Here is a 26,383-nt window from a genome sequence, read left to right on the forward strand (position 1 = left end):
TCACCCAGATGAGGATGGGTTCCCTGTTGAGTCTGGTTCCTCTCAAGGTTTCTTCCTATTGCCATCTCAGGGAGTTTTTCCTTGCCACTGTCGCCGACACCCTTGGCTTGCTCATCAGAGACATTTCATTCATCATTCATTCATTTCATTATTATCTAGACACATTTTTCTCACACATACACACTTCCAAATATTTTCTTTTCTTTTTTTTCTAGAAAAAAAAAAATTCTTTAATTTTTTTTGTGAAGCTGCTTTGAGACAATGACCATTGTTAAAAGCGCTATATAAATAAAATTGAATTGAATTGAATTGAACTTCTGAGCTGCCAGTGATCCAGACTGCCCCTGCCCTCTGGAGCTGTCTGAATCGTCCTGGTGTCCTGCTTCTAGTTGGAGAACACGTCGCATGGATGCCCCGTGCGGTCTGCCTGGGATGCGCGTGGTGACTGGTTATGATTCCACTTTTCCACGAAGACGGTCCTGTCCTCGGCTGATGCAGACAGCTTTTCACTGAAGGCTTGGTTCCCTGTTGAGTCTGGTTCCTCTCATGGTTTCTTCCTATTGCCATCTCAGGGAGTTTTTCTTTGCCACTGTCGCCGTCACCCTTGGCTTGCTCATCAGAGACATTTCATTAATTCATGTCATTATTATCTAGACACATTTTTCTCACACATACACAATTTATTATTATTATTATTATTATTATTATTTTAATAAAAAAATGATTTTTTTTCATTTTTGTGAAGCTGCTTTGAGACAATGACCATTGTTAAAAGCTCTATATAAATAAAATTTAATTGAATTGAATTGAACTTGTGACCGCAGTTGAACGATAGTTCAGGACTGGGGTTTCCCACAGTCTACCCAGGGCTCCAGGAACAAACTGGACTCCATTTTAACTTAAACCCATCTCCTGTTATACTGTACTTCCAGTCTGACACAGTATAAATGCAGATCAATCCCTGCTATCTGTTTTCACCCAGATGAGGATGGGTTCCCTTGGGATAGGTTTCTTCCTAGTACCATCTCAGGGAGTTTTTCTTTGCCACTGTTGCTGTCGTCCTCGCTTCCTCATCAGGGACAATCTTATCATTTTAATTCATACACATTAACATTTCATACAAACTTAAATAATTATTTTGATTGTGTAAAGCTGATTTGCGACAATGTCAATTGTTAAAAGAGCTATACAAATAAAATTGAATTGAATTGTCTTGCGATGCACCACATCACCTCCTATCCCTGCTCTAAGTCTTTTTATAACTAATGACACCCACTTGTTTACAATCACACTACTCCCCTTAAATGACCCAGACTGTTTGTATTACTCTGTGAAGCCTTACGCCAGCTCTGTCTCTTACAAGTCCAAGCTTTGGCAGTCTAACTGTTTTGATTAGTCTCTTGACCATTGCCTGCCTCACATTTTTAAGTAATGCCTTGTTTATGCCATTTGCCTGTTTCCTGTCTCAGAGTAATGCCCAGCACTCATTTGTTTGTTTCACGGGGTTGTAATAAATCCAGTACCAGTCTGTTCATCTGTCTGATTCATAACATTGAACCACTGTGAATTTCATATTTATAATGGCAAACAATTCAATTTTATTTGTATAGCGCTTTTAGCAATTTTCATTGCCGCAAAGCAGCTTTACACAATCAAAAGAATTATTTAAGTTTGTATGAATTTGTATGAATCAAAATGGTCAGTTTGTCCTTGGTGAGCAAGCCGAGGGCGACAGTGGCAAGGAAAAACTTCCTGAGATGGTAATAGGAAGAAACCTTGAGAGGAACCAGACTCAACAGGGAACCCATCCTCATCTGGGTGAAACAGAAAGCAGTAAATGATCTGCATTTATACAGTGTGTAGGGTGGGAGGCAGTTCAGCTATAATAGCTGATGTTAATTGATGTTAATATGGAGTCCAGGTAGTTATTGAAGACCCAGGTAGACTTGTAAGAAGTTCCAGTCATGAACTATCGAACTGTCAAGTCCCCAGAGAAACAGTTGCCAACACCAGTCAAGGCCAGAACCATTTTCTAGGTAGAGAGAATCATTCCCAGACACCAGACGCATCCCAGAGAGACACACGGGGCATCCATGTGACGAGATCTTTAGCCAGAAGCGGGGCACCAGGATGGGTCAGACAGGTCCGGAGGGCAAAGTAAAAAATAGACAAAGTATGTTGTTGAAATCATCTGAAAGATTATTTTTAGACCCTCTTAATAGAAACCTTTATTGAATTATGGAATCTTCCTTTAGCAGTATGAGCCAGTATGGGAAGAAAATTGGGAAATTCTGTCAAAACTTTGACTCAGCCCCTCTCAGCATTGCTCAGCTGGTTCAAGGCAGTGTGTCTAAGCAGGATCTTACAGACTCCATTTAAACACTCCTTTATTTCCAAGTATCTCAAGACAAGTAAACACAAGTTTTAAAATGGTTTTGCAATTAAAATTAAACATTACTCTACAAATAAAATAGATAAGATGTACAAAAAGCTTGTGTTAGGCAGATCCCTAGTTGTTTTATTTGTGTGCTCTGTTCAGAAAGGTGAAAAAAAGATTAAATCACGCTATACAAAATGAAGTTTGTAGACCAATGTGATAACAGCACATAAATAATGAAGACTGTATTGTACTATATGTAGCTAAAACCCTATTCGGACGGGACTAGTTTTCCAAACGACGTTTGAGTTAGAATTTTTTTCAGACGACGTCTGTCATTTCATGTATGCATTCGGACGGGACTAACATCTCCGTATTTATTACGGAGGTAGGAGTGTCTGTGTTTTACATGTGGGCATTGCACAAGATCACATGTCCACATTTACATCCATTATTGGTGTGCAAACTTGAATACCGGCACGCTAGAGATAGTACAGTAGTTCACGTTGACCAAAACACAAAAGAAAGTTTTTGAAAAAAAATTTGGCTATCACAGACATTCGCATTCGGACGGGATTAGATTTCTCAGAGGACCTCCGAGTTTGCTGAAAAACTGTAGGTAATTTGCTCTGGAATTTTTACAGAGGTCGTGTGAGAGAAAAACAGACATGGCAGTTTCGGACGGGATTAATATCACAAAGTACGTCTGTGAAACAGAAATTTCTCTAACGACAACCCTGTAAAACTAGTCCTGTCCAAATCGGGCTTAAGTATGCATTTCAGCCCATCAGTTAATGTAGTGTAGATATGTACTGTATTTTAAAACACTTTCAGGTAGTTTGTGGTGAATATGTGCATACTTCTGTGCAGGTTTAAAAAAACAGACATTTGAGTCCAGTGACTTTATGACTGCATGTTAACATCTGAATTAAAAAAAAAAAAAAGTTTCAGGTGAATTCAGAGACTAAAATCCTAGTCATTATATACAATGCACAGTTGTTCTCTATGTATTAATACAGAGCCTATATTTACTGCCACTGGTAATAATAAAAAAATACAGTGAGTGTTCAGTTGTTTGTATGTAGCCTCCATCTTCTCATCCATACAAAATAAAAAATTGCACGTTAAAACAAAATGTCATTTAAATGAATATGAGTTTTCCAGCAGACCTTTGGTTTTACGGTAAAAGGACCTGTGGTTCAATGTTGAATAGTAAACTATTGCTGCCACGATAAATTTCCAAAAGAAGCGGTGTGTCTTCATGAAGAGCAGACTGTATATCGTCAGTGCTCACCAATGAACGGCCATTTAGTTTTACAATCACGTCACCTGCTTCAAGTCCACCCCTAAATACAGAAACCAATAAATACAAGTTTTCTTACAGTTCAGTTAATTGTGATTTAAAAATAAATTCTAATTGTCATCTTGTGAACATACTTCTGTGCTGGGGAATCTGGAATGACCTCATGAACAAGAATTCCACTGCTGATATCTGGGAAATATGGATCATGCTGTTTCATCTCATCAGACAGACTAAATGTTTAAAAAAGTGAAAAAGAAGAAACATGAAAAACAAGAACTTAGTCTTAGTAGTTCCACTGACTAAGCTGTCCACATCCGGTATGTATTGTGTAATGAATAAAACTCTCACTCCTAGAAGCAGTTATAAAAAAAATTATTTATGATGGGATATGGGTGAGGCAGCCCAACATTAAACAGTAACTGATTTTACCTCAAATGTAATTATTTAGCTTATTTTCCATCAATTACATTATTTGTATTAATTAAGACAGCTGTTTATTTAATCCATTTATATATAGTGTATATATAGACAACTAATCTAAATTAGATTCCAAATTTGGACAGCAAATTCCAACATGAGTGATAGTTTTACTTACTTCTTTGTGAGGGCAATCATTTTGATACCAAGAAATCTTTTCTTTGTGCTTTTTACATCTGAAATTAAGGTCATTAATCATTTGAGTCAGTAAAATCCATGTTAAAAATCCAAGCAAAAAGTTTGGAAGGTATGTCCTGGGCAATAGCATAAATCTTTCAATTAATATTGACTGTGAGAGAAAGCTTGACAAAACATTTGTTAATGTTGAACTTCTAATCTTTATATGCAGACTACAACTATTACTTTACAAACTAGTTTAATTTATATTTTTGATGAAAAGGTTTAAGAATGTCTCTTGAACCAAGTATCATCAGGTTAGAAGGTTATGTCAGATGCACATGCAGGTTACACAACACAGGTAAACAGAGCCTTCCACTGAAGTCATGGCAAAGTTCCCCTAATCTAACAACATTTTTTTTTTTTTTTTTTTTGATGGCAGTTTTATGGCTAATGGTCTTCGGTTGACAGATTTGAGGATTGCTGGAGGACCTTATAGGGACCAAATTACCTACAGTAACACTTAGCTTTTGGCAGTCTGGAAAGTTTTAAAAGTCTTGATAGGACAACCACCATGGGCTGGTACTTAGGGTATTCTCCATGGTTCTGGTTAAAAAAAAAACACTTGTTGGCCCCAGCAACTTCTCTTTCGAAGTGGCAAAAGAGCATGGCAGCTATTGCACAGATGGTAGGCAGTTCTAGCAATGGGATGCGGCACAGGTATTCAGAAAACCACTATCACTACCATGACCATGTTGTTCACTTGGGATTTAAAGAAGTCGATTATTATATGAGACAAAATATACCGTGAATGTGAAAAGCCATAAACTTGCCAGACGGGAGCATATGAGGTACCTTAATTTGTGCGCAAATAGTACATAAACAGATATGTATTCATAGGGAAGGGGCCTTCCCTTCAGAGATGGCCAGTTTCCATGTTAATAAGGGGCGGATTGGGGAAACTAGATCTTTTCAATCCCAGCACTGCCCGCCCTCTGCTCACCTGCTGCATCCATGCACTGGTCTAGCAGTGTGTCAGGCATTAAGAACCAAACTAATAAACACAGTCAGGACTAGGAAATTAAACCTTGAACTTAAACCTCAAATAAAACAGTACTTTTGTAAGACACTAGACAACCTATGCACTGTAAACCCAGAATTAAATGATGAATGAAAGAGTAGCAGACTTGACAGGAAACAAAACATACAATGCTCAGTAAAATCCCTGACATATAGTAACTCTCAACAGTCTTTTCCACATTTTTCTACATTTTACCTACAAAAAATAAATTATATCTTATAAAATATAAATTCTCACCTGAATCAGACACCACAGGCTGAGATGGCATATACTGCAGCCTAACTAGCTTGTGTTTATCTGAAATAGATTTCAAAGTCTTCATAGAAACTGAACTAAATAATTTTTGTGTAACTTAAACAGATCATATTGCCAGGGCAGGGCTTTTACCTTTGTACCGTTTGTCATGGGAATCATCTAGAAATCGGTTAATTCGATCCGATGGAATTGCAAAGGAGATCCCAGCGGTCACCTTCAGTGTGTTTATCCCAATAACTTCACCATCCTAAGATGAATATGCAGCATCACTTCAGTGCACTTCATCACTACAGTGAATGTTGGTATGGAAAACTGATAAATGGCTAATACTTACAAGGTTAACAAGTGGGCCACCTGAGTTTCCATACTACTTAAGAACATTGTATAGGGGAAAGAAAATGTTAAAAATGTAAAATATTTAGACCTTACTTTAGAAATAGCATTTGGACTTGTCTTACATTGATGATGGCGTCAGTCTGAATGTAGTCCATGTCCGAGTCCCGGATGCCAAGCTCCTTGCCGTCTCTCTGTGCTGTGCTCACGATGCCGGTAGTTACAGTGTTCTGCAGAGCAAATGGGCTGCCGATGGCCACAACAAACTCTCCTGGGCGCAGGTCAGCTGAGTGGCCCAGATGAAGAACTGGAAGCTTTTTCTAATACATACACAAAAAAAAAATGTTCTTCCAATGTATTAGCAGTACTTGCAAAGATCAGACATGACCTCCAAAGACTGTCCATGAACTTCACATAGGAATTATTATGCATAAATATTACATCTTTCTTTGTGCCTAAAATAAATATGGTAAAGAACAAATGAAATTATAGCTATTCATATTCTGTATAATTGTATGAATTTCTTAAAAGTTAGTAAACTAATTGAATTGCTATGACTCTAACAAGCACTGCTTTCATTATCCAAGATGTTCACACAGTCTCTTTTCCATTTCTATAAACCAAACAAATCCAGTTCCTTTTCCATTTAGGCTGGTCCCTTATAAGTGTTCATTTCTAAAATGTCCATACTTGCGTTGTAGCACAGTTAACATGTCTAAGTAGCCTAGATGATTGGGGCAATGAAATATAAACTGGCTCAGATGTACTGTATATATGAGAACTACCATTAAAGCCACTCATAATAGACAATAAATGAGTAGTATACAGTGGAAAGTTCATTAACGCACATAAATCTTAAAGGAAAATACTAATCTATGCCAGGAAATCTTACAGTCTCATAAAGCCTTTTTAGGAAGTGTGTATTCATGTAGTGTAATATTATAACTGTAGTAATGACACCTTCAGTGAAGACATGCAAGTATATACACTACATACAGTATATATATATATATATATATATATATATATATATATATATATATATATATATATATATATATATTACTCTATTGGGTTGAGATCTGATGACTGTGGGGGCAATTTTAGTACAGTGAACTCATTGTCAGTTCAAGAAACCAATTTGAAATGATTCGAGCTTTGTGACATGGTGCATTATCCTGCTGGAAGTAGCCATCAGAGGATGGGTACATGGTGGTCATAAAGGGATGGACATGGTCAGAAACAATGCTCAGGTAGCCCGTGGCATTTAAATGATGCCCAATTGGCACTAAGGGGCCTAAAGTGTGCCAAGAAAACTCCCCTACACCATTACACCACCACCACCAGCCTGCACAGTGGTAACAAGGCATGATGGATCCATGTTCTCATTCTGTTTACACCAAATTCTGACTCTACCATTTGAATGTCTCAAAAGAAATCGAGACTCATCAGACCAGGCAACATTTTTCAAGTCTTTAACTGTCCAATTTTGGTAAGCTCATGCAATTTGTAGCCTCTTTTTCCTATTTGTAGTGGAAATGAGTGGTACCCGGTGGGGTCTTCTGCTGTTGTAGCCCATCCGCCTCAAGGTTGTGCGTGTTGTGGCTTCACAAATGCTTTGCTGCATACCTCGGTTGTAACAAGTGGCTATTTCAGTCAAAGTTGCTCTTCTATCAGTTTGAATCAGTCGGCCCATTCTCCTCTGACCTCTAGCATCAACGAGGCATTTTCGCCCACAGGACTGGCGCATACTGGATGTTTTTCCCTTTTCACACCATTCTTTGTAAACCCTAGAAATGGTTGTGTGGGAAAATCCCAGTAACTGAGCAGATTGTGAAATACTCAGACCGGCCCATGTGGCATCAACAATCATGCCATGCTCAAAATTGCTTAAATCACCTTTCTTTCCTATTCTGACATTCAGTTTGGAGTTCAGGAGATTGTCTTGACCAGGACCACACCCCTAAATGCATTGAAGCAACTACCATGTGATTGGTTGATTAGATAATTGCATTAATGAGAAATTGAACAGGTGTTCCTAATAATCCTTTAGGTGAGTGTGTATATATATATATATATATATATATATATATATATATATATATATATATCTTCTTCTTCTTTGTCTTTCGGCCTTTCAGGGGTCGCCATAGAGAGAGAGAGAGAGAGAGAAACCTAAAAAATGTATAGACTCTTCAGGAAAAGAAAAACTTGTATAAATATTTTGATACTAAATTCATTGCTATACATTATATATTGATATATATTATATTAGTAAAATATATTATTAATATTATATTAATATAAAATACATCATACTATTTTTCTTTTCCTTTTTCCTGAAGTAGCTCAGTGTGTTAAGGCTCTGAGTTACGAATCAAAAGATCAGTGGTTTGTGCCCTAGCTCTGCCAGGTTGCTGCTGTTGGGCCCTTAAGCAAGGCCCGACAAGGAGCCTAGCATTTGTATTTTTCCTTTCCAGATGTTCCAACATAGAATGGAGCACGTTAGTCACTGCATCCTCTGTCGCTTTGTTTGGTCTTAGTATGACATCCTTAATGTGCTTGCTCACCAACCTCTTTAAACATTTTGCAGATATAGGTGTAAGTGTGACCGGTCTGTAATCATTTAGACAGGTAATCTGTAGGGGGGTTCGGCGCTGGGGCTGCGATCCTGGCCTGGATGGGGTTTTGGTGACTCTTGGGTGCTGTTTTTCTGGCAGCTGTATGCCGAGCTGCTGGAGATGCCTGTGACTGCGGACATAGGTTGCCGGCCTGGTGGCCGTACTGTTCCGGGGTAGGTCCGGGGCGGGCTTGGGGTTCTGGTAGGGTTTTGTGGTGCGGGTCGCTGGGAGGCGGGGGAGGTGGTACTCCTCTGTCTCCTCGTGTCCACCTGCATCTCAATCACACATTACAACTTAGACACTCTCATTACTTACTGTCACATGACACATACATATAGGGCCTTGGGGGGTGGGCACATCGAATGGCATCCAGGGGGCGGTCTGTTCATTTACCCTTCCCTCTGGTGCCAGTGCACACTTCTCAATTTTAAGTCGCACATAGACATTTAGGGCTCTGGGGAGGGGAGCTGAGACAAGCTTGTGGAGGGTGCCCCTCCCCTGTTTTAAAGCACCCCTTTTTAAAGCACCTTAAAACAACACACAACAACACTACATTTATGCGGGTGGGGTGAAGCACAGGGTCTTCCTTTTTTTTTAAATGTATTTTTTTTTTTTTTATTTCTTACGCCCCTGTTCTCTGTTTTCTGTCAAGGGCTGGGGGCTGAGAGGATAAGCTGGTCGCCCCGATTGGGGTCGGGACTGGTGGTCTTCTCTGCTGCTACGGGGACCGGGGTGGTCTTCCTGTCCCCACGCCAGAGCGAAGGGTGTTCAGGCGCTGATTGCCCCTCTGGGGGTAGTGGTGCCTGGATCTAGGAGTATAGAGTGCATATGGGGAGTGTGAGTGTGGTTACCATGTCCATTTTTGTGTGTCTACATGTGGGGCGAGGATGTGAATATTTGTTTGCGTACATGAGGGTGGGAACGTATGCTCGCTATCCACCCATGATGTGGACAGCGACAGACTGAAGAGGGTAGCCAATCCTTGAGCACCTTGAGCACAGTCCTTAAGCACCCGACAAGCTCTGGCAGCCTTCCTGGGATTAATGTTGCAGAGGCACTGCCTTACTTTGTGGCTGCTCAGGACTGGGGCAGTATGACTTGAGGGAGGGCTGGGCAATTGTCGCTCTCTGTTGCCCCTATCAAAGCGGGCATAAAAGTTATTCAGCTTAAGCAGCATGAGTTCCATGTTAGGACAACAGAGTCTTACCATTACCATGGTCTGCATGCACCAAGAGTTGTTAATATAAGGGCACAGCCCCCTGCCAGTCTTCTTACCCGAGTCTGCCATCCTATCAGCTTGGTGCACGGTGAAGCCGGTCAGCCCAATAACCACATCTGGGATGGTACTATGCTGTCAGGTCTCAGTAAAAATCATGCTGCAGCAAAATCCTCCACATTTCTAATCCCAGTCGTATTTTATCCATCTTGCAGCAGATTGGCTGCACATCAGAGAGAAATATGGATGGAAGCGGTGGTTTGAAGGCGTTAGCCTTTAGCCTAGCCTTCATGGCTGCCCGCTTGCATCTCATCTGCCCCCGCTCACAGTTCGCCACTGCAGGCGTTCCCAGGGGTTATGAATTCACAAGGGATGACAACATCGGGGCTGAGATAGTATACTGTACCATAGTGCCTAGATATGCTAACAATGTACAGGTTTTTTAGAGCGCTTATAACAATTGTCATTGTCATTAAAAGAATTATGGAAGTTTGTATGAGGTTTGATTTGCGTTAGGTAAAGGAGCAGATCTGAGGGACTCATGGACGTAGAGTATTAGGTGAACTAGTATGTTTAGATGCTGTCCTCCCTACTCTCATTGATCACTCAGGTTTGTTGACGGTGAGGTGATTGGCTGCTTTACATCTCAGTTCCCCCTCATGTCTGTGTTTCCTTCTGGCTCTCCCTTTTAGTTATGCTTTTATAGTTAGTCCTCTACACTAAATATACATTCACATTATACATTATATGACTGTGACCAGACCTAATTGTTATCTCTTCTGCCCTCTCTCCTGCTCTTTCCCTTCCCTCTTTCCCCCTCTCTCCTTCCCTCTCTCTGTCGAGCTACACATATCGTTCCTGAGCTGCCAGTGATCCAGACTCCCTCTGCCCTCCGGACCTGTCTGACCCATCCTGGTGCCCCGCTTCTGGTTGGAGATCTCGTCGCATGGATGCCCCGTGTTTCTCTTTGGGATGTGTCTGGTGTCTAGAGATGGTTTCACTTTACCATGAAGACAGTTCTGACCTCGATTAATGTTGACAGCTGTTTCTCTGCGGACTTGACCTGGCTGCAGTTGCTCAATAGTTCAGGACTGGAATTTCCTACGAGTCTACCTGAGCCTCCAATAACTACCTGGACTCCATATTAACATCAATTAACATCAACTGTTATAGCTGAACTGCCTGCCACCTAACACACGGTATAAATGCAGATCAATCCCTGCTATCTGTTATCACCCAGATGAGGATGGGTTCCCTGTTGAGTCTGGTTCCTCTCAAGGTTTCTTCCTACTACCATCTCAGGGAGTTTTTCCTTGCCACTGTCGCCCTCGGCTTGCTCATCAGGGACAAACTGACCATTTTGATTCATACACATTCCATAAAAACTTAAATAATTCTTTTGATTGTGTAAAGCTGCTTTGCTACAATGACAATTGTTAAAAGCGCTATACAAATAAAATTGAATTGAAAATAATTTGAATTTGTATATGCCAATTTTCATGCCGTTTGCTGGACAAAGGTCACTTAATTGAGTACGATGATGTGTTTTAACAGCCAGTCAGTCAAATAAGCTTTGTCCAGGGTTAATTTGTTTCCTACCGTCAATACAGGTTTCTCTTACCCGTGGGTCAACTTTGATGGTGGCAATGTCAGACTTCTTGTCAATGTCTGTTATGGAAGCCTCATATGTTTTGCCATCATGAAGCTGCACCTGAAGCTGCTGTCGGCCCACTGAAGTGGCGCTGCTGCTCACCACATGGGCGTTGGTCACGATCACACCAGTGTCTGTAACTATGAACCCTGACCCACTGGACAATGGCACGTGGTGTCCAAACAGTGGATGGCTAAACACAAACATTTAAAAAATGACTGCATTTGTGCAATGTAAATTATAAGCATGTTATAGTTTAACATGAAGACAAGAAAAAATTTATAATTCTTATACAACAGTAATACTAAATTCACAAGTCTAATTGTTCAGAAAATGTTGTTGGATTTTCTATGAGTGCAAAAGTGCTGGGTGTAATTCACAGGTTAATATTATTACACTCATTCCAATATGTTATCTTTTCAACCCCTTAAAAGAGACATGTCACTTCACATAATCTAACATAATCTAATATTATAATTGATTAAAATTGCCTTGTTATTTAAAATAATTTTTCTGTAAGGATATTTTCATCTTTCTCTTTCATTTGTGAAAGAAATCTCCAGTTTTATGATTTTGTCATTTTAACTGAAATTAAGTGTTAACATTTTAAGTTTTTTGTTAGAGGGAAATTCGTTTTCTGAGTAACATGGCAAGTTGCATTGTTTTTTCTCTATTTTATTGCCTTCATGAATATGTAAGGAGATGTTTGTATTTGCTCATATAATGTACAGTAAGTGATAATGGAAACCAACTCATCAACATCAAGTGTAACTATGTACCTGTAAAATTGCGTGTGATTTCTTTATTTTTTTTAAAGGTTAATCTTTGGCAATTTTTTGTGGTATAAGTATAATAAAACATGACAGGACTGTGCAAAATTAAACACTTGCTCTGTTAGGCTTTTTATGCTTGGCTACTGCACACATATTTCAAATGTATTCCTACAATAGGTGTTTTGTTCAACCATCAAACCAAACTGGAACAAAAACCAGAAACCAAACGACCAGCTGTTTCCAAGAAGCACGCAATGGCTCAACTATTTTTTGGTCAGGCTGAATTCATCATTTAGACAAGTAATATAAACTAGGGAAGAGGACATACAAGTCTGTGTGTATGCAGTAACTTATTTTACTCTAAAGCCCTGTTAAATTCTCAATTCTGATTAAACAGAAAGAAATAATTAATTTTCAATAAAAGCAGTGCTGGTTTACATTTACATGTAATAAATGTACATGTATTAAATAAATCACTGGTTTATTATATTATATTATATTATATTATATAAATATGGTATGGTTTCAACAGTTAAAACTTCTTTATAGGTGCATTTAACATTCATAAATGAGGTTCTAGTGCTCGCATTTTAATGGCCAGAACAGTTTCCACCTCAGGAAGGAATTTAGTGCAGAAGAAGAGTGTAATTTCTGTTTTCTGAGAAAGAGAACCTGCATTTTTTTTATTAAAAGAAATCATATTCTTTTGAAAGAGCAACTGTTGTACTGGTAAAGCTGCAAAAGTGTTAAATCATCACAGAAACATATTGTTTTTTGGGTTTTCTAGTTCTTGTTGGAGCAAGATTATGAAGCAAGATTTAGTGCAACATTACCAAAATAACATGCAGAGACACGATACTTACCTGAGGAAGAGCTCGATATGAACCACAGCTGGGGCAATTTTTTCCACAACATCAGCGATAAAGTTAAACTTGTACCTGAGGCTGCTGTGGTGAGTGGGACCTATACTAGCAAAAAAATAAAATAAAATAAAGGTTTAAAGGTTTACTAAAAGTAATGTGGTGTAAATGTGGAAGTGGGCAATTAACATTCTGATGGTGTTTAGTTGCCCAATGCTGTACTGTAGCATGAACAACAATATGAAAACCTGCATTAGCTGGCTTTATGTGTCTCATAAGAAGCATATAAGCGCTATCCCTGACCTTCCCTGGTTAGTAGTTTTATCATGTCATTAGTAAAAAAAAAAAAAATAGCTAGTAGCAATTAGCAAATACATACAATATGCAGTAAAAATAAAAAGCTAAATAGAACAGCTAATAAGAAGTGTATTCTGAACTGGTCATTCTAGGAACATTTTTTAACATACGTAATGTATTCAATATTTAATAGTTATTATTTTCTCAGTTTTCATTTTTCTCCCAAATATAAATATCTCACACATACATATACTGAACTCTCTAACAAAACAGTGCCGAGTCAATATCTGTACATAAAGTATAAATACTGTGAATATCCACTGCTCCATAGCTGAAAATGATTATATTCAAATACATAAGAGACATGAAACTTGTTTTATATTATCATTTCCACATTTTGGAAGGCAGTGCTGACATTTGCCATATTTGTGTTTTGTTCATTTTAGTTTCAGCATATTTTATATACTAATTGTATACTATACTGTTTCACCAATAGATTACTGCCTTGTTTATTTAGCACAAACATAAATGTGTTACACTGAGATTGGCAAATTATGTAGTAATAAATTACAGCAACATAAAAAAAAAATAAGTACTGCTGATGGATTTTGCTCCCATCCTCGGTCCATATCCACAGTAAAAATGTCCAAGAAACAACTTTTTTTTTTTTTAATAATAAATCATGTGCATAGGGATTTTCTTCCATTTCTAAAAAATACTGTTAATCCATAGATCTGTAGGTCTGGTATACCTTTCAATTTAGCAAATTTGAGCAAAGATTGACTGGGAACTTTTGTATATTTTCCTTGTGTTACATGGTTATGCATAATATAAAGAATTTGATTATTCACTGCATCGGCAAAAAAATTTAATTAAATAATAAAAATTGCTTTACGCACAATGACTGTGGCAATGTTTGAAAAACTTTGGTCCCATAGCATTTTTTACAGTCTTATGTATTTCCACTCATATTGGCTGAGAGTTACACCATTTTGTAAAGTCTTCTTTAGCCTACAGACATTTAAGGGAGATAAGGTTAGGACTCTGTGGTGTCAAGTTCGTGCTTAAAAATGATTCCTCATGCTCCCATACCCACTCTTTCACACTCGGAGTCCTGGAATATGCTCCGTGCCATCAGGGAAGAAAACCTCGATAGATGTGATAACCTGGTGATTGAGTACATTAAGGTCAACAGCTGACTAAATTTTATTGCCCCATAAGGCTGCCGAGTCTAGACCTGAGCACCTGAAGCAACCCCAGATCATAACACTGTCTCCAGAGGCTTGTACAGTGGACACTATGCATGATGGGCATCAGGTCACATGACTTTTTCCAATTGCTCCAAAGTCCAGTCTTTATGATCCCTAACAAACTGAAGCCTTTTTCCTGATGAGTCTCAATAACAAGTTGTTTTCTTATGGACATAGCTGTTTAGTCCCAATCCTGTGAGTTCTTATCACATTATAAGTGTATAGTGGATTGTTTGGACAGTTTGGGCACCCCCGGAGAAAAATTTCTGTTAAGCAAGTGGAGGATGAAAAGATCTCCAAATGGCAAAAGTGTTTTAAAAAATTAGCACTCTTTTCCAATAATTTAAGCAATATCAGTGTATTGTTTTTGTTTTCTACAATTTAGAGCGTAAAATAGAAAAGCAGCAGCCTACAAAAGAATGGAAACCCCAGAAGATTTGAGCTCTCAGATAAATTTGACCAAGGTATCAGACCTTAATTAGTCATGATGCAAATTTCAAAGCTTTCCAAATACCCAGACTCTTCTAGCCTTGTCCCAACAATCAACATCAGCCATGTGTTTCTCTAAGCAATTGCCTAGCACTCCAAAAATGAAAGTTATTGATGCCCACAAAGCAGGAGAAGGTTATAAGAAGATAGCACAAAAAAAATATCAAAGAGATCTGCTCATAGAATTGCTAGAAAAGCAAGTCAGAACCCCCATTTGATTGGGTCCTGCTGCCCGATGAGGTTATAATAGAACTCTTTGGCTGCAATGAGCAAAGGTAATTTCATAAAAAGAACACTAGTCCAACTGGTTAAGCATGGAGGTGGATCGATCATGCTTTGGAGTTGTATTGCAGCCAATGGCATGAAGACCATTTCATGGGTAGAGGGAAGAATGGTTTTAATTATGTTACAACAAATTTTAAAAACAAACAAAACACTAACTGTAAAGAGGCTGAAGTTAAAAAGAGAATGGCTCCTATAAATGAATTATGATCCTAAACACACCTTAAAACCCACAATGAACTACCTCAAGAGGCAAGCTGAAGGTTTTGCCATGGCCTTCAGACTCCTGACCAAAACAACATTGAAAATCTGTGGATGAAAAGAGCAGTGTGTGCACGACGGCCCAGGAAGCTCACAGAACTGGAAGGCTGTTGTAAGGAAGAATGAGGGAAAATCCCTCAAACAAGAACCGAAAGACTCTTGGCTGGCTAAAAAAGCATTTACACGCTGTGATATTTGCCAAAGGGGGTTCTACTAGGTACTAACTATGCAGGGTGCCCAAACATTAGCTGTGGGCCCTTTATCTTTTCTGCTGTTTTGAAAATATATATATTTTAAATATAAAGATGTGTCATGTGTAACTTTATACCTTTTGAAGATCATTTCATCTTCCACGTGCATAACTGATTACATTAACAGAGGTTTTGACCAGGGGTGCCCAAACTTTGCATACCACTGAATGTGGAAATACTCATACTTTCACTATTTAACACACCTCTGTTTGTTTGTTTTTTTTGTTTTCACAAAACGTTTAAATGATTTTCAATCATGGGCATGAATTACATTTGTTTTCACATTTCTTCCATAAAGTTAACAGCTCAGCACTTTCCATCCAGGTCTTAATAATGCTTTGGATAGTTTAAACCTAATTCCTGTCATTTCAGCAGTATCCTTCATTGATAATTTTGCTTGATGCAGACCAAAAATTGACCCTCCTGAACCACAATAACATTTTTTTAAAAACCACGGTATACATCTGCTAACATGTTTGCAGATGAAATCAGAAACTTCCTACTGCATCAGGGATAAAGATATAAAATAATTGCCTTCATTATTCACCTATTTAAAGGGTCAAAGTGGTGACCTTCTTTTGCCAAGCATTGTTACCATACAAATTCAAAGATATTACAATTATTTAATATCTTACACATTAGTACATTTTTGATTAAGTCCAGATGCCTGAGAATTTTTCTGACTACAAAATTCTGTAAGAAGTTTTAACCAATGAAAACCGTAAAAGAAACTAAAAATACAAAACAATACTATGCTCTTTTGTGTGAATGACATTTTATTCTGTCCCATACATGCACAATGTCTGCATACAAAATAAAAGTGTAGTTGTTCATTTTAACCAGACTGAGACAGGCAGTTGGTTTGTTAAACTGTTGTTTAGTCTTCAGTGAAATGTTTCTGATGTCTGGTATGCACTGATTCCACCAACCACCACATCCGAGTAAAGCTTTAAAGCTGAAATAATAAAAACGCTCAGAATTTTTACCATGTAAAGAAAACCAAATTACTGTTTAAAAGTCATTAAATTGTCTTTATTTTCATATATCAGGTTATAAAGTAGTGCATCAATCTAATGAAAATTGCCTTATTTTTAATGGCTTGGCCTAGTCTGCTAACTCCGAGTCTAAATATCTGCTGTTAGATAATCATTTGGCATAATGTTCGTGTATATGTGTAAATGTCTCATATCAAGTTATCATGGGAATTATATTATATATGTTGATAATTAATATTCAAAATAATACAGAACCAATATATAATGTACATATCATATAATACACAATATAATACTGTAGAGCGTTATAGAAGGTTATAGAAGTCATTGATTATAGATGTTGTTATTTGTTGTTTGGTTTAATGAAGGAGATCCGAGTGTGTGTAGATGTGGACTGTGTATGACACTAACCCGAACCCCGCAGTGCCCGTGTACCTGGAGACGGAGACGCGCACAGATCTTTGTGGACGCGCGTTACCGGAGGGTCTCCGCGGTGTCGCGCTCTGCGGCGGGCCGCCTCCAGCCTGCAGGGGGTCCCGTAAGTCTTCCCGTCGCTGCCACACACCGGGCTTCGGCTCTTACACCGGCAAACCCCTTTAGATGATTTCTTTGCCCCGGAGCGCACGCACTCCAGACCAGAGCCGCAGGTAACACCGCGTCCGCACGTTCCGCCCTCCGAGCCCGGGGCACACACCGCGCAGCACGCGCACCGGGACGACACGCGCCCGTCCCGACAAGCCGCACGCGGCACCGGGCACTCGGACATGTCGCACCGGACCGGACAGGGCGCGCGCGTCTCGGGGGCTGCATGGGCACGCGCGAACAGCACAAACACGGCGAAAAGCAGCACGTGCATCCTGTGGAGGAGAGGAGGAGAGAGAGAGAGAGAGAGCGCGCGGAGGACTGAGAGAGAGAGAGAATAAAGTCCGGGGAGAAATCACATCTCCACAGAGCAGCGCGCGCTCACCGTGTCGGGGAACGACTGAATCATCTTCACACACACACTCACTCTCACACACACACACACACACACACACACACACACACACTTTCTCTCTCTCTCTCACACACACACACTCTCTCTCTCTCACACACACACACACACACACACTCTCTCTTTCTCACACACACACACACACACACACACACACTCTCTCTTTCTCACACACACACACACACACTCTCTCTCACACACACACACACACATACTTTCTCTCTCTCCCACACACACACACACACACACATACTTTCTTTTTCTCCCACACACACACACACACACACACACACACACACACTCTCTCTCACACGTCATTTAAGTGATGTATAAAAGATCTGCTCAGTATTGAATTGTTTAATGTGTTTCTAAAACCAAGACACAAACTCTTTAAAATCTTTAACCCTGAACTTTAATTTTAATAATTCATTCGTCCTGTTAGACACAGACAGCGTTGCTCCAACAGAAATGGTAGCGAGTAATATTGTGCTGTATATTGTAAAATATTCAACAATTTCTAAGATATTTCTAGGCTCATTATTACACAAAAAAGGTATTTTTCCTTCTGCCTGTCAGTCATTCAGATCAGTTCATTTTCACTGCTGTTTTACTCCTTAATGTTTTAATTAAAACATCCACAATCTACACACACACACACACACACACACGACTTTTATACAAATAGTCAAATATTAACTTACCTCACTGAATTCTATTTGTTTAAAGTAATAATTAAATCAGGTTTTCAGTGTAAAGACAATATTAGATTTAAAAAAATAGAGAGTGAGAGTCAGAGTGATATGCAATAAAGGGATTTTTCATTCACTTCCTCTTCCTTTGTTTCCATCCACTTAATCTACCTGAACTTTAAAATTCCCCAATCAGTAAAGCACAGGTCAAAGGAACTAAAGAGTGCAGAGCTAGAACAAACCTAGGAGCTTCACGTTTTACCATTTTAGGGCTTTTTATTAATATATACAGAGCATCCGGAAAGTTTTCCCACATTGTGCCTTATTTCAAAATGGATTAAATTCATTATTTACCTTAAAATTCTACAAACAACACCCTGTAATGACAATGTAAAAGACATTTGTTGGAAAGCTTTGCAAATTTAGGTAAAAAATAATAGTAATAATTACATAAGTACATAAGTATTCACACCCTTTGCCATGACACTTAAAATTAAAGCTCAGGTGCTTCCTCTTTTCTCATAACATCCTTGAGATGTTTCTAAAACTCGATTGGGTAAATTTAGTTGATTGGACATGATTTGAAAATGACACACATGTCTATAGAATGTCCCACAGTTAACAGTGTATGTCAGAGCTCAAACCAAGCCATGAAGTCAAAGGAATTGTCTGTAGACCTTTCTGGATTGTAGACAGGAGACAGGATTGTATCGAGATACAGGTCTGGGGAAGTTACAGAAACATTTCTGCAGGATTGAGGGTCCAGATGAGCACAGTGGCCTCCATCATCAACATATTTAAAATCTTCCTTAAATTAGATAAATAAATCTGCTAATAAAATGTTCTGTTTAACAAATAAAGAAGCTAAGAAAACGAACCAGTGAGCAAAGCGTAGGCAGCAGAACGCCTCATACAGTCCGTCTCACAAACAATAAACCAGCCAAACTTCTGAAGGTGAACTGTTTACTAAACCAGCATTTTTCCTCCAGAATCACATAAAACCAGAATAATTTATAATCACCTGCTTTTACTCCAAAAAAATACAAAACAGTCAAAATCCAGTGTGAACACAGCTTAATGCTTAGTCAGCCCTTTCACCATTACTGTCTCTAACCACAGCAGTGTGTTGAATGTAACACTAATCTGATCTGATGTGTGTGTGTCATTTCCAGTAAACTCACATTCATAAACTCATTGACGGTGAGGAGCATTCATAGGAACTCACATCATACAACAAATAATACACACAAACACACAAACACACGCACACACTTATACTTTGGATACACCCCGACACAGGATGCAGCAGGCTGAAATTAAATACACACTTGTTTATTTCTGTCACATACCAGAAATACCAGAATAAATTGGTCAGGGATAAACACAAAGTTAAAATAAATGATCTGATTTATTAATAGCAGGCATGTACATTAGTAAAGAGCAGCCTGGTCAATTTGATAAAAACAACTGAATGAATTTGACACATAAGGACAATATATCGTGTGTCCACCATCGGTAGAGATCCAGCATTTATTTCTTTAAATTCTGCAGATCAAAACAATGATTTAGCCAAAAACAAAACCTACATTTTTTTCAATCAATCGGCCAAGGCCTTTTTGACAAACATCTGTTTTAGCAAGTCAGTTAGTAAATTGGAAAGGGAAATGTCAGACATGAATCAGACAGACAGTCCGATCCGGTGTACAGAGAGAACTTTCTACCTTGATGGTGTCCAAGATCTAGTGAGACACTGGGATAAGTGCATTAGTGTATCAGGGGATTATATAGAGACATAAAGGGAGTGTTTACTCTCAGGACTGAGTTCTGTTATTCTGTTCAATCAAAAGTCCCACTTTGACTCGAACAGGCCTTTGTACATTACAGTGGTGGATAATTAGAGATTATGAAAATTGCAAAGTCAGTTTTACTACACAGTTCTTGTTGCCTGGTGCAATTCTCTTTCCTGTGATGTAATGCAGGTGTTATGCACTTCAGAGTCTTGATGGGAAATCAACAAGGATGTGTTAAAAAAAAAAAAAAAAAAACAGTCCTGAAGTCAAGTCTTTTGTCGTCTTTCCAACCATATAGAGTTCAGTACACAGTGAAACGAAACAACGTTCCTCCAGGACTGAGGTGCTACTTACATGTAACAATATAAAATAACAACATAACGCTACCGGAACCAGCTCGCTAACTATGTGACCCAATTAGCTGACTAGCTTAGTGCAAGGGAAGTCTGAAATAAAAGACAGCCAAGAATGTCCTCATTTCACCCATAATCCACTCCGTCAGCAATTGCAGGTCCATTTCTCCTTTTTCTCTTCCTCTGCGTTGGCTTTTGGTGTAAGTTTGAAAGCCCTGTCTGATTCTGATCCTTTTCGTCGTTGTCTACTGATCTGCTGTACCAGTTTACTAAAGATGGCGTCCACCTGCTCTCTGCTGCCACTTTTAGCTGAACAGAGGTAAAAGGACATTGAGTGAACTTCAGCTAAGTGCCGTGCTTGCTCAACAGTTGATGCGTTGCCCAAGTTCACCAAGTCAGCCTTGTTAGCCACAAGTACACGGGGGACGTCAGGTCCAACTGAGTGTTGATGACACTCCTCCATCCAGAGGGGCAGACTGCGGAACGAAGCCGCATTTGTAACATCGTAGACAAAGACGACCGCATGTACGTTGCGGTAGTAGTGCTGGGCCATGCTCTTCCGAAAGCGCTCCTGACCCGCAGTGTCCCACAGCTGCACCTGGACCAAAAAGCAAAAAAAAAATTATTTTTCCTGTCTGATGAAATTTTATAATAACAATAAAAAAAGGAAAAACCAGAAAGGGCCAAAGTTACTAATAATGAGAAAATGCAAAGAAATTTCTTTCTACTCCCAAATTAATTGGCAGTCTAGTAGGTGTGTATCCCAGACTCTTCACGTCTGTTTGGCCTTCATTTCTCATGTTACCTCTAACTATATATTGTAAATAGAAAGAGACCGTACTGCAGTCTAAGCAACCACATACACACGCTCAGTTCCAGTGTGTGTATGAAGCCATGTTAAACGAAGAGACATTGTTAGATGAAGGAGATAACCTTTTAACCTTTTTCATTAAAGGGAAGATGATTTATGTATGTAGCAAAAGGCAGCTTTTCAGCATGTTGTAATTTCATTTCCTTTTTTCCACAGACCACAAAAGCCCCGTTGTTAAATCAACTTCTTCCTGTAACAACATTTTTAAAAGTACCAAAAAAAGGACAGATGATATGTTGGACTCTCCCCAAAAACTCCAAAACACAGACTAATTAAATGTAAAGCAATTTTAAAAGATTTAGGAAGACAAATTAGTTTAATCTGGAAGTAATGCTAAAGGGGGTGTTCAAGTCAAAGCAGGACTTTTAAATAACAGAACAGTGTTACTCTCTTTTGAAAGTAAACACTCCCTTTATGTCTCTATATAATCCCCTGATACACTAATGCACTCATCACAGTGTCTCACTAGAGCTTGGACACCATCAAGGTAGAGAGTTCTCTCTGTACACCGGATCGGACTGTCTGTCTGATTCCCGTCTCAAAGGCTGGCCTCCCAGGAACTCCTTTATGGCCCCAAACATGTGTAAATGTCTTGGTCAGGACTGTACGGGGGACATGATGATAACTTCCAGACGAGTTCCTGTAATGTGTGTGTGGTGGTGAGCAGTATCAGCTTGTGCGTTTCCACAAAACAAAGAGAAAGGATTGGTTTTTTTTTTTGTTTGTTTTTTCAGTGATCAGATGTTCTACACTCTGAATGTTCATGTAAGCGACTGCAGTGAGCTCAGAGCCACCTCAGCTGGGATCGTCACTCACAGACGTACAGACTTCTTTAAAACATTCGCACCGTTCAGATGTTTCACTGCGACTCAGAGTCTCATCACCGCACTGTGACTAAAGTCTCCTGTAAATGTCGATCGTTTTACACCAGTCCCGGTTTGACTTGAACAATCCTCCTAATTTTTTAAACCATCTCTTCTCCTTTTCTGAGTTAGGATTTTCTAGTCCTTATGTTTTATAAATGAATTTTGTAATTTTTTTATTTGCTTAATTTTTTTTTCATCATATGAAAAATTTGGTGGAAATAAGAATATTTGGGGGGACATACATTAGCATTAATTTAATTTTGTAATTATATTTATATAGATAAAATTATAAACATAATTATCCTTTTTTTATTTCTGTTTTCATTGATTCATATCAAATCTGAAATAATAAAGTACATTACATGGAAAATATCCCCAAACTACTGCTTTTTTAAGAGCCTTCCCCTTTAATGTAGCAGATAAATAAGACGTTTCCACAAGATAAGAACTTCTGCATGTAAGATTTCCTTTTGGGACTTTAAAAGGTAAATACTTGATTACTTTTCCTGTTTAATCCACAGTAATGTAACACTAACTGTCTTTGATCTTTTACCTTGATCTTCTCGCCGCGCAGGTACAGCAGTCTCTCCCGGAGGTCCACCCCGATTGTGGGGTCGGTTTTCCCTGGGAAGTGTCCAGTGCAGTACAGGTGAGTGAGGCTCGTCTTCCCGACACCTGCGTCTCCGAGCACGATGACTTTACAGGTGCGACACACGACCGGGATCCAGCAGTCACACGAGTCCATCTGGAGCTCTCTCACCCTCTCTCAGTTTAATAAAGCTTTAATAATTAAAGTTCCGTATATAGAGAGTTCTCCAAGAGCATCTCACACACACACTAATCACACACTAACTCTCTAATCACACACACACACTCTAACACACTGCTCTCGCTGCTCTGTCGGTGAAACTGATTTAAAGGCTGAACGAGATGAGGAAGTCTCGTGAGAGTTGCACCACTGCGGGATTACAATGACACGATACAATAGAGATATTGGAGAGTTTGAGGTGAAGACAGGATTGCTGAACTGAAGCACTGCGTTTATGAAGCTGACTATTTACACTTTTTTGCTAATGCTACAAAGAAACGATGTCCTTAATCATTTATCACCACTTATACTGGTAGTGTGTGTGTCAGTTCACATAACAGCAGGTTTTATAGGAGGAAACTCAGACACAGAGGAAACAAACACAGACATACTGGGGAACTCCTAATCAAACTGGGTGGTTCTTAGTGGTGAGGTTTAACGTCGGCTCTTTTCACTGGTAACAGATGATTGATAATCCTGTGCACCGAGTCTACAGACAAAATTCAACAGGATTTCACACAAACATCAACAGCATTAAGTCTTTAAATCTGCATGTTAATAGTTTTGGTCCCCTAGGACTAGGTCAGGGGTCAGCAACCTTAAACACTCAAAGAGCCGTTTGGGTCCGTTTCATACAGAACACACTGTGAGCCACAAAACCCTTTTGACATCGAAAATGGAGATAAAGCTTCATATGTCGTTATTTACCTTCCTGCTATGTATAAAAACTATAGTGAGTTGCATTTATTAAAAAAAAAGAAAAAGTCAATGAAGTGCTACAGGAAAAAACAAGATTTTTGTCATCCTTTAACCGCGTGTACTGGAGTATGAAGTCAGCCGTCACCCTGAATGAAAAAGGACCATTTATATAAACCGTGTGCTGACGGGTGTCGCATGTCAGCAGTTGTGACACGTTTTAAGTGACAAAATAAAACGTGTTTTTAATTTTTCTAACAATACAAGATAATCTTCAAAGGTATAATTACATTGAAAAAATGATGAACTAAAATAAAATAAACTGAAATGAAATACTCGTTAGTTATTTCCGGAGCCACAGGGGGCCACAGGGGGCCGAGCCCTGCTCTAAACGGTTCCTGCAGCCAGAACCGCTGGTAAACAAAATTACACTCAGGAACAAACGTACCAAAGTGTACTTTTACTTACCATTATGTCATCAAAATGTCACAGGAGCCTCATGCGTAGACGGGACCAAGACGGCAGATATGAAACATCCAGGCAAAGGAAGTGCGCGAGCTCAGCAGGCTGCTTGTTGTAGACACACATTTAGTGTTCATTCATTCACCTTTTTTCATTTCTTTATCCTGGTCAGAGTGACTGTGGTTTAAATGAATCATTTGTTCATATTTTAAAAAAGGCTGCAAGTTTGGTTAAAAAAAAAAGCAAAAAAAAAAAAAAAAAAACATTGACATCACACTTCTGTAGGTCTGAGCTTGAGAATGGATGTTAATGAGCTGCTTAACGAGTCGGGTGTGTCTGTACAGTTGGAGTCTGCACGTCTTTATATCTTACCTTCAGTTCATAAAATGGTGAACAGGTTAAAATCCCCCCAGAGCACATGAGCTCACTGCGCGTCACCCCCGCGTAGCCACACATTTCTGTTCCCAAACCACAGCGCTGTGGACGTTGGCGACTCAAAAGGAACAAAGTTTAGACACCCCACAGGTTTGAGTGCTTATTGATTGGTTTTTGACTGGCAGTTCTGTGACCAGAGGACGGATGTGGACAGCTGAAAAACTGACACACTTTAGGGACACATTAAATTAGAAACAGGTACAAGTAGCCTGTTTTTGGATGGGAGAAAAAATAGCTAAACTTAAAAAGTTTCTATTTAAATAGGTGTAAATGATCTACGACGAACCCAAGTTTGGCTTCATGGTCCAGAGGAAAAGACGATTCATTGGTCCATCTGAGATCAGCACAGCTGTGACTTTACGAAGACTTACACTCTTTATCATATCGCTCTACCTGAAGCTCATTGTTTTTGGTAACTGAATTAAACCTCAATGCTAAAAACATTTCCCTCCTTCAGTCACCCCTCTGACTGAAAACTGAAAGAGGCAAATAAAACGTATACAAACCCAGATGTACATAGACTAGTACCAAATGTGTGTTTTTTCATTATTTGAGGTGTATTTTTATTACAAAAAAAATGTAATTAATATCATACAACAAACATCATTCCACATTGAAAACGAAAGTAGGGGCCAGAGAGAGTGCATGAGAGGAATCCTCCAGAACCGTGTGTGAGATTATCACAGACAAAAACCTCATTGTTTCTCTGAACCTGTTTACTTAAAACTCCACTGAAACTGAAATCAGCAAAGGAACTGAGTGCTTTCATGTATTCTTTAGTCGGATCAATTATGAATAAAGCAGCAACATATTTTTGCAGAAATGTAATAAATTCTAGCTTTATTTGCAGAATTTGTAGAAAACCTGTGACATGATGTTAGCACGACCACGCACTAGCGGTCCTGGTCTCACTCTAACCCGAACCCTGCGACACTGTACCGTATTTCTCCAATAATGGAAGATCATCATTTTGAAAAAATCTCTCAGTCGAATGGGAAACACTTATTCACGAGGGAACAGGAAGAAAACAGCGTGTGGCTGCTTAGATTTTTTTATTTCTTTTCCTGACCAAAAAGATTACAATCCTGCCTTCTTCTTCTCTGTTGTCTCAAAACTAAATTAATTCACAGAATCAGTCATACATACTGTACACAGGTTGGTGTGATGTAACTTCTGCCATGCATGTTTCATGCTCTGCACCCTTCCCTTAAAGAAATGTCTTTATTAATGGGTGAATATCATTTTTCTACAGTATCGACGGGACAGGAGTTGAAAACTGCTTGGGTATTAATAACAGTTTACCGTCGGCTCACAGACCCGAGTGTTTGTGGATTTCCCGTCTGCAGAGAAGCGTTAAAGTTCTTGTCCGTGGCGATCGAACACACGCTTCTGATGCGCTAGGCGGGATGAAAATGCTGGAGTGTCCCTTTCAGGAGAGCGATCAAAGTAAGAGAGAGGAGAGAGCAGATTAACTTCACCACTTTAACTGAATAACCAGAAGCACCTGCTGATTTTTCACACTCTGATCTT

At 39.1% G+C, this 26,383-nt stretch overlaps 2 protein-coding genes across 3 annotated transcripts; both read right to left on the reverse strand.

Moving 5' to 3' along the window:
• Positions 1-2,469: 2,469 nt before the first annotated feature.
• On the reverse strand, positions 2,470-17,849 carry LOC128517003 (serine protease HTRA3-like). 2 transcript variants are annotated; one of them, XM_053490734.1, is made up of 10 exons: positions 17,325-17,849; positions 13,068-13,167; positions 11,402-11,624; positions 6,069-6,263; positions 5,945-5,977; positions 5,743-5,857; positions 5,593-5,652; positions 4,276-4,333; positions 3,815-3,910; positions 2,470-3,723 (listed from the first exon to the last, which is right to left on the reverse strand). In XM_053490734.1, exons 1-10 carry the CDS (start codon positions 17,743-17,745, stop codon positions 3,555-3,557), a joined length of 1,470 nt encoding a protein of 489 aa, XP_053346709.1. In that variant the 5' UTR covers positions 17,746-17,849; the 3' UTR covers positions 2,470-3,554. The 2 variants fall into 2 exon arrangements, with proteins under 2 accessions (XP_053346709.1, XP_053346708.1); XM_053490733.1 differs by having other exon boundaries at positions 17,301-17,849.
• A 2,779-nt stretch (positions 17,850-20,628) lies between these two features.
• On the reverse strand, positions 20,629-23,331 carry LOC128517004 (ras-related protein Rab-33B). Its single transcript, XM_053490736.1, has 2 exons — positions 23,006-23,331; positions 20,629-21,313 (listed from the first exon to the last, which is right to left on the reverse strand). The coding sequence occupies exons 1-2, from the start codon at positions 23,195-23,197 to the stop codon at positions 20,861-20,863; spliced, it is 645 nt and encodes a 214-aa protein (XP_053346711.1). The 5' UTR covers positions 23,198-23,331; the 3' UTR covers positions 20,629-20,860.
• Between the last annotated feature and the right edge of the window lie 3,052 nt (positions 23,332-26,383).

This window comes from Clarias gariepinus, unplaced genomic scaffold (genome assembly GCF_024256425.1).
Source record: "Clarias gariepinus isolate MV-2021 ecotype Netherlands unplaced genomic scaffold, CGAR_prim_01v2 scaffold_31, whole genome shotgun sequence".
NCBI classification, from domain to species: Eukaryota; Metazoa; Chordata; class Actinopteri; order Siluriformes; family Clariidae; genus Clarias; species Clarias gariepinus.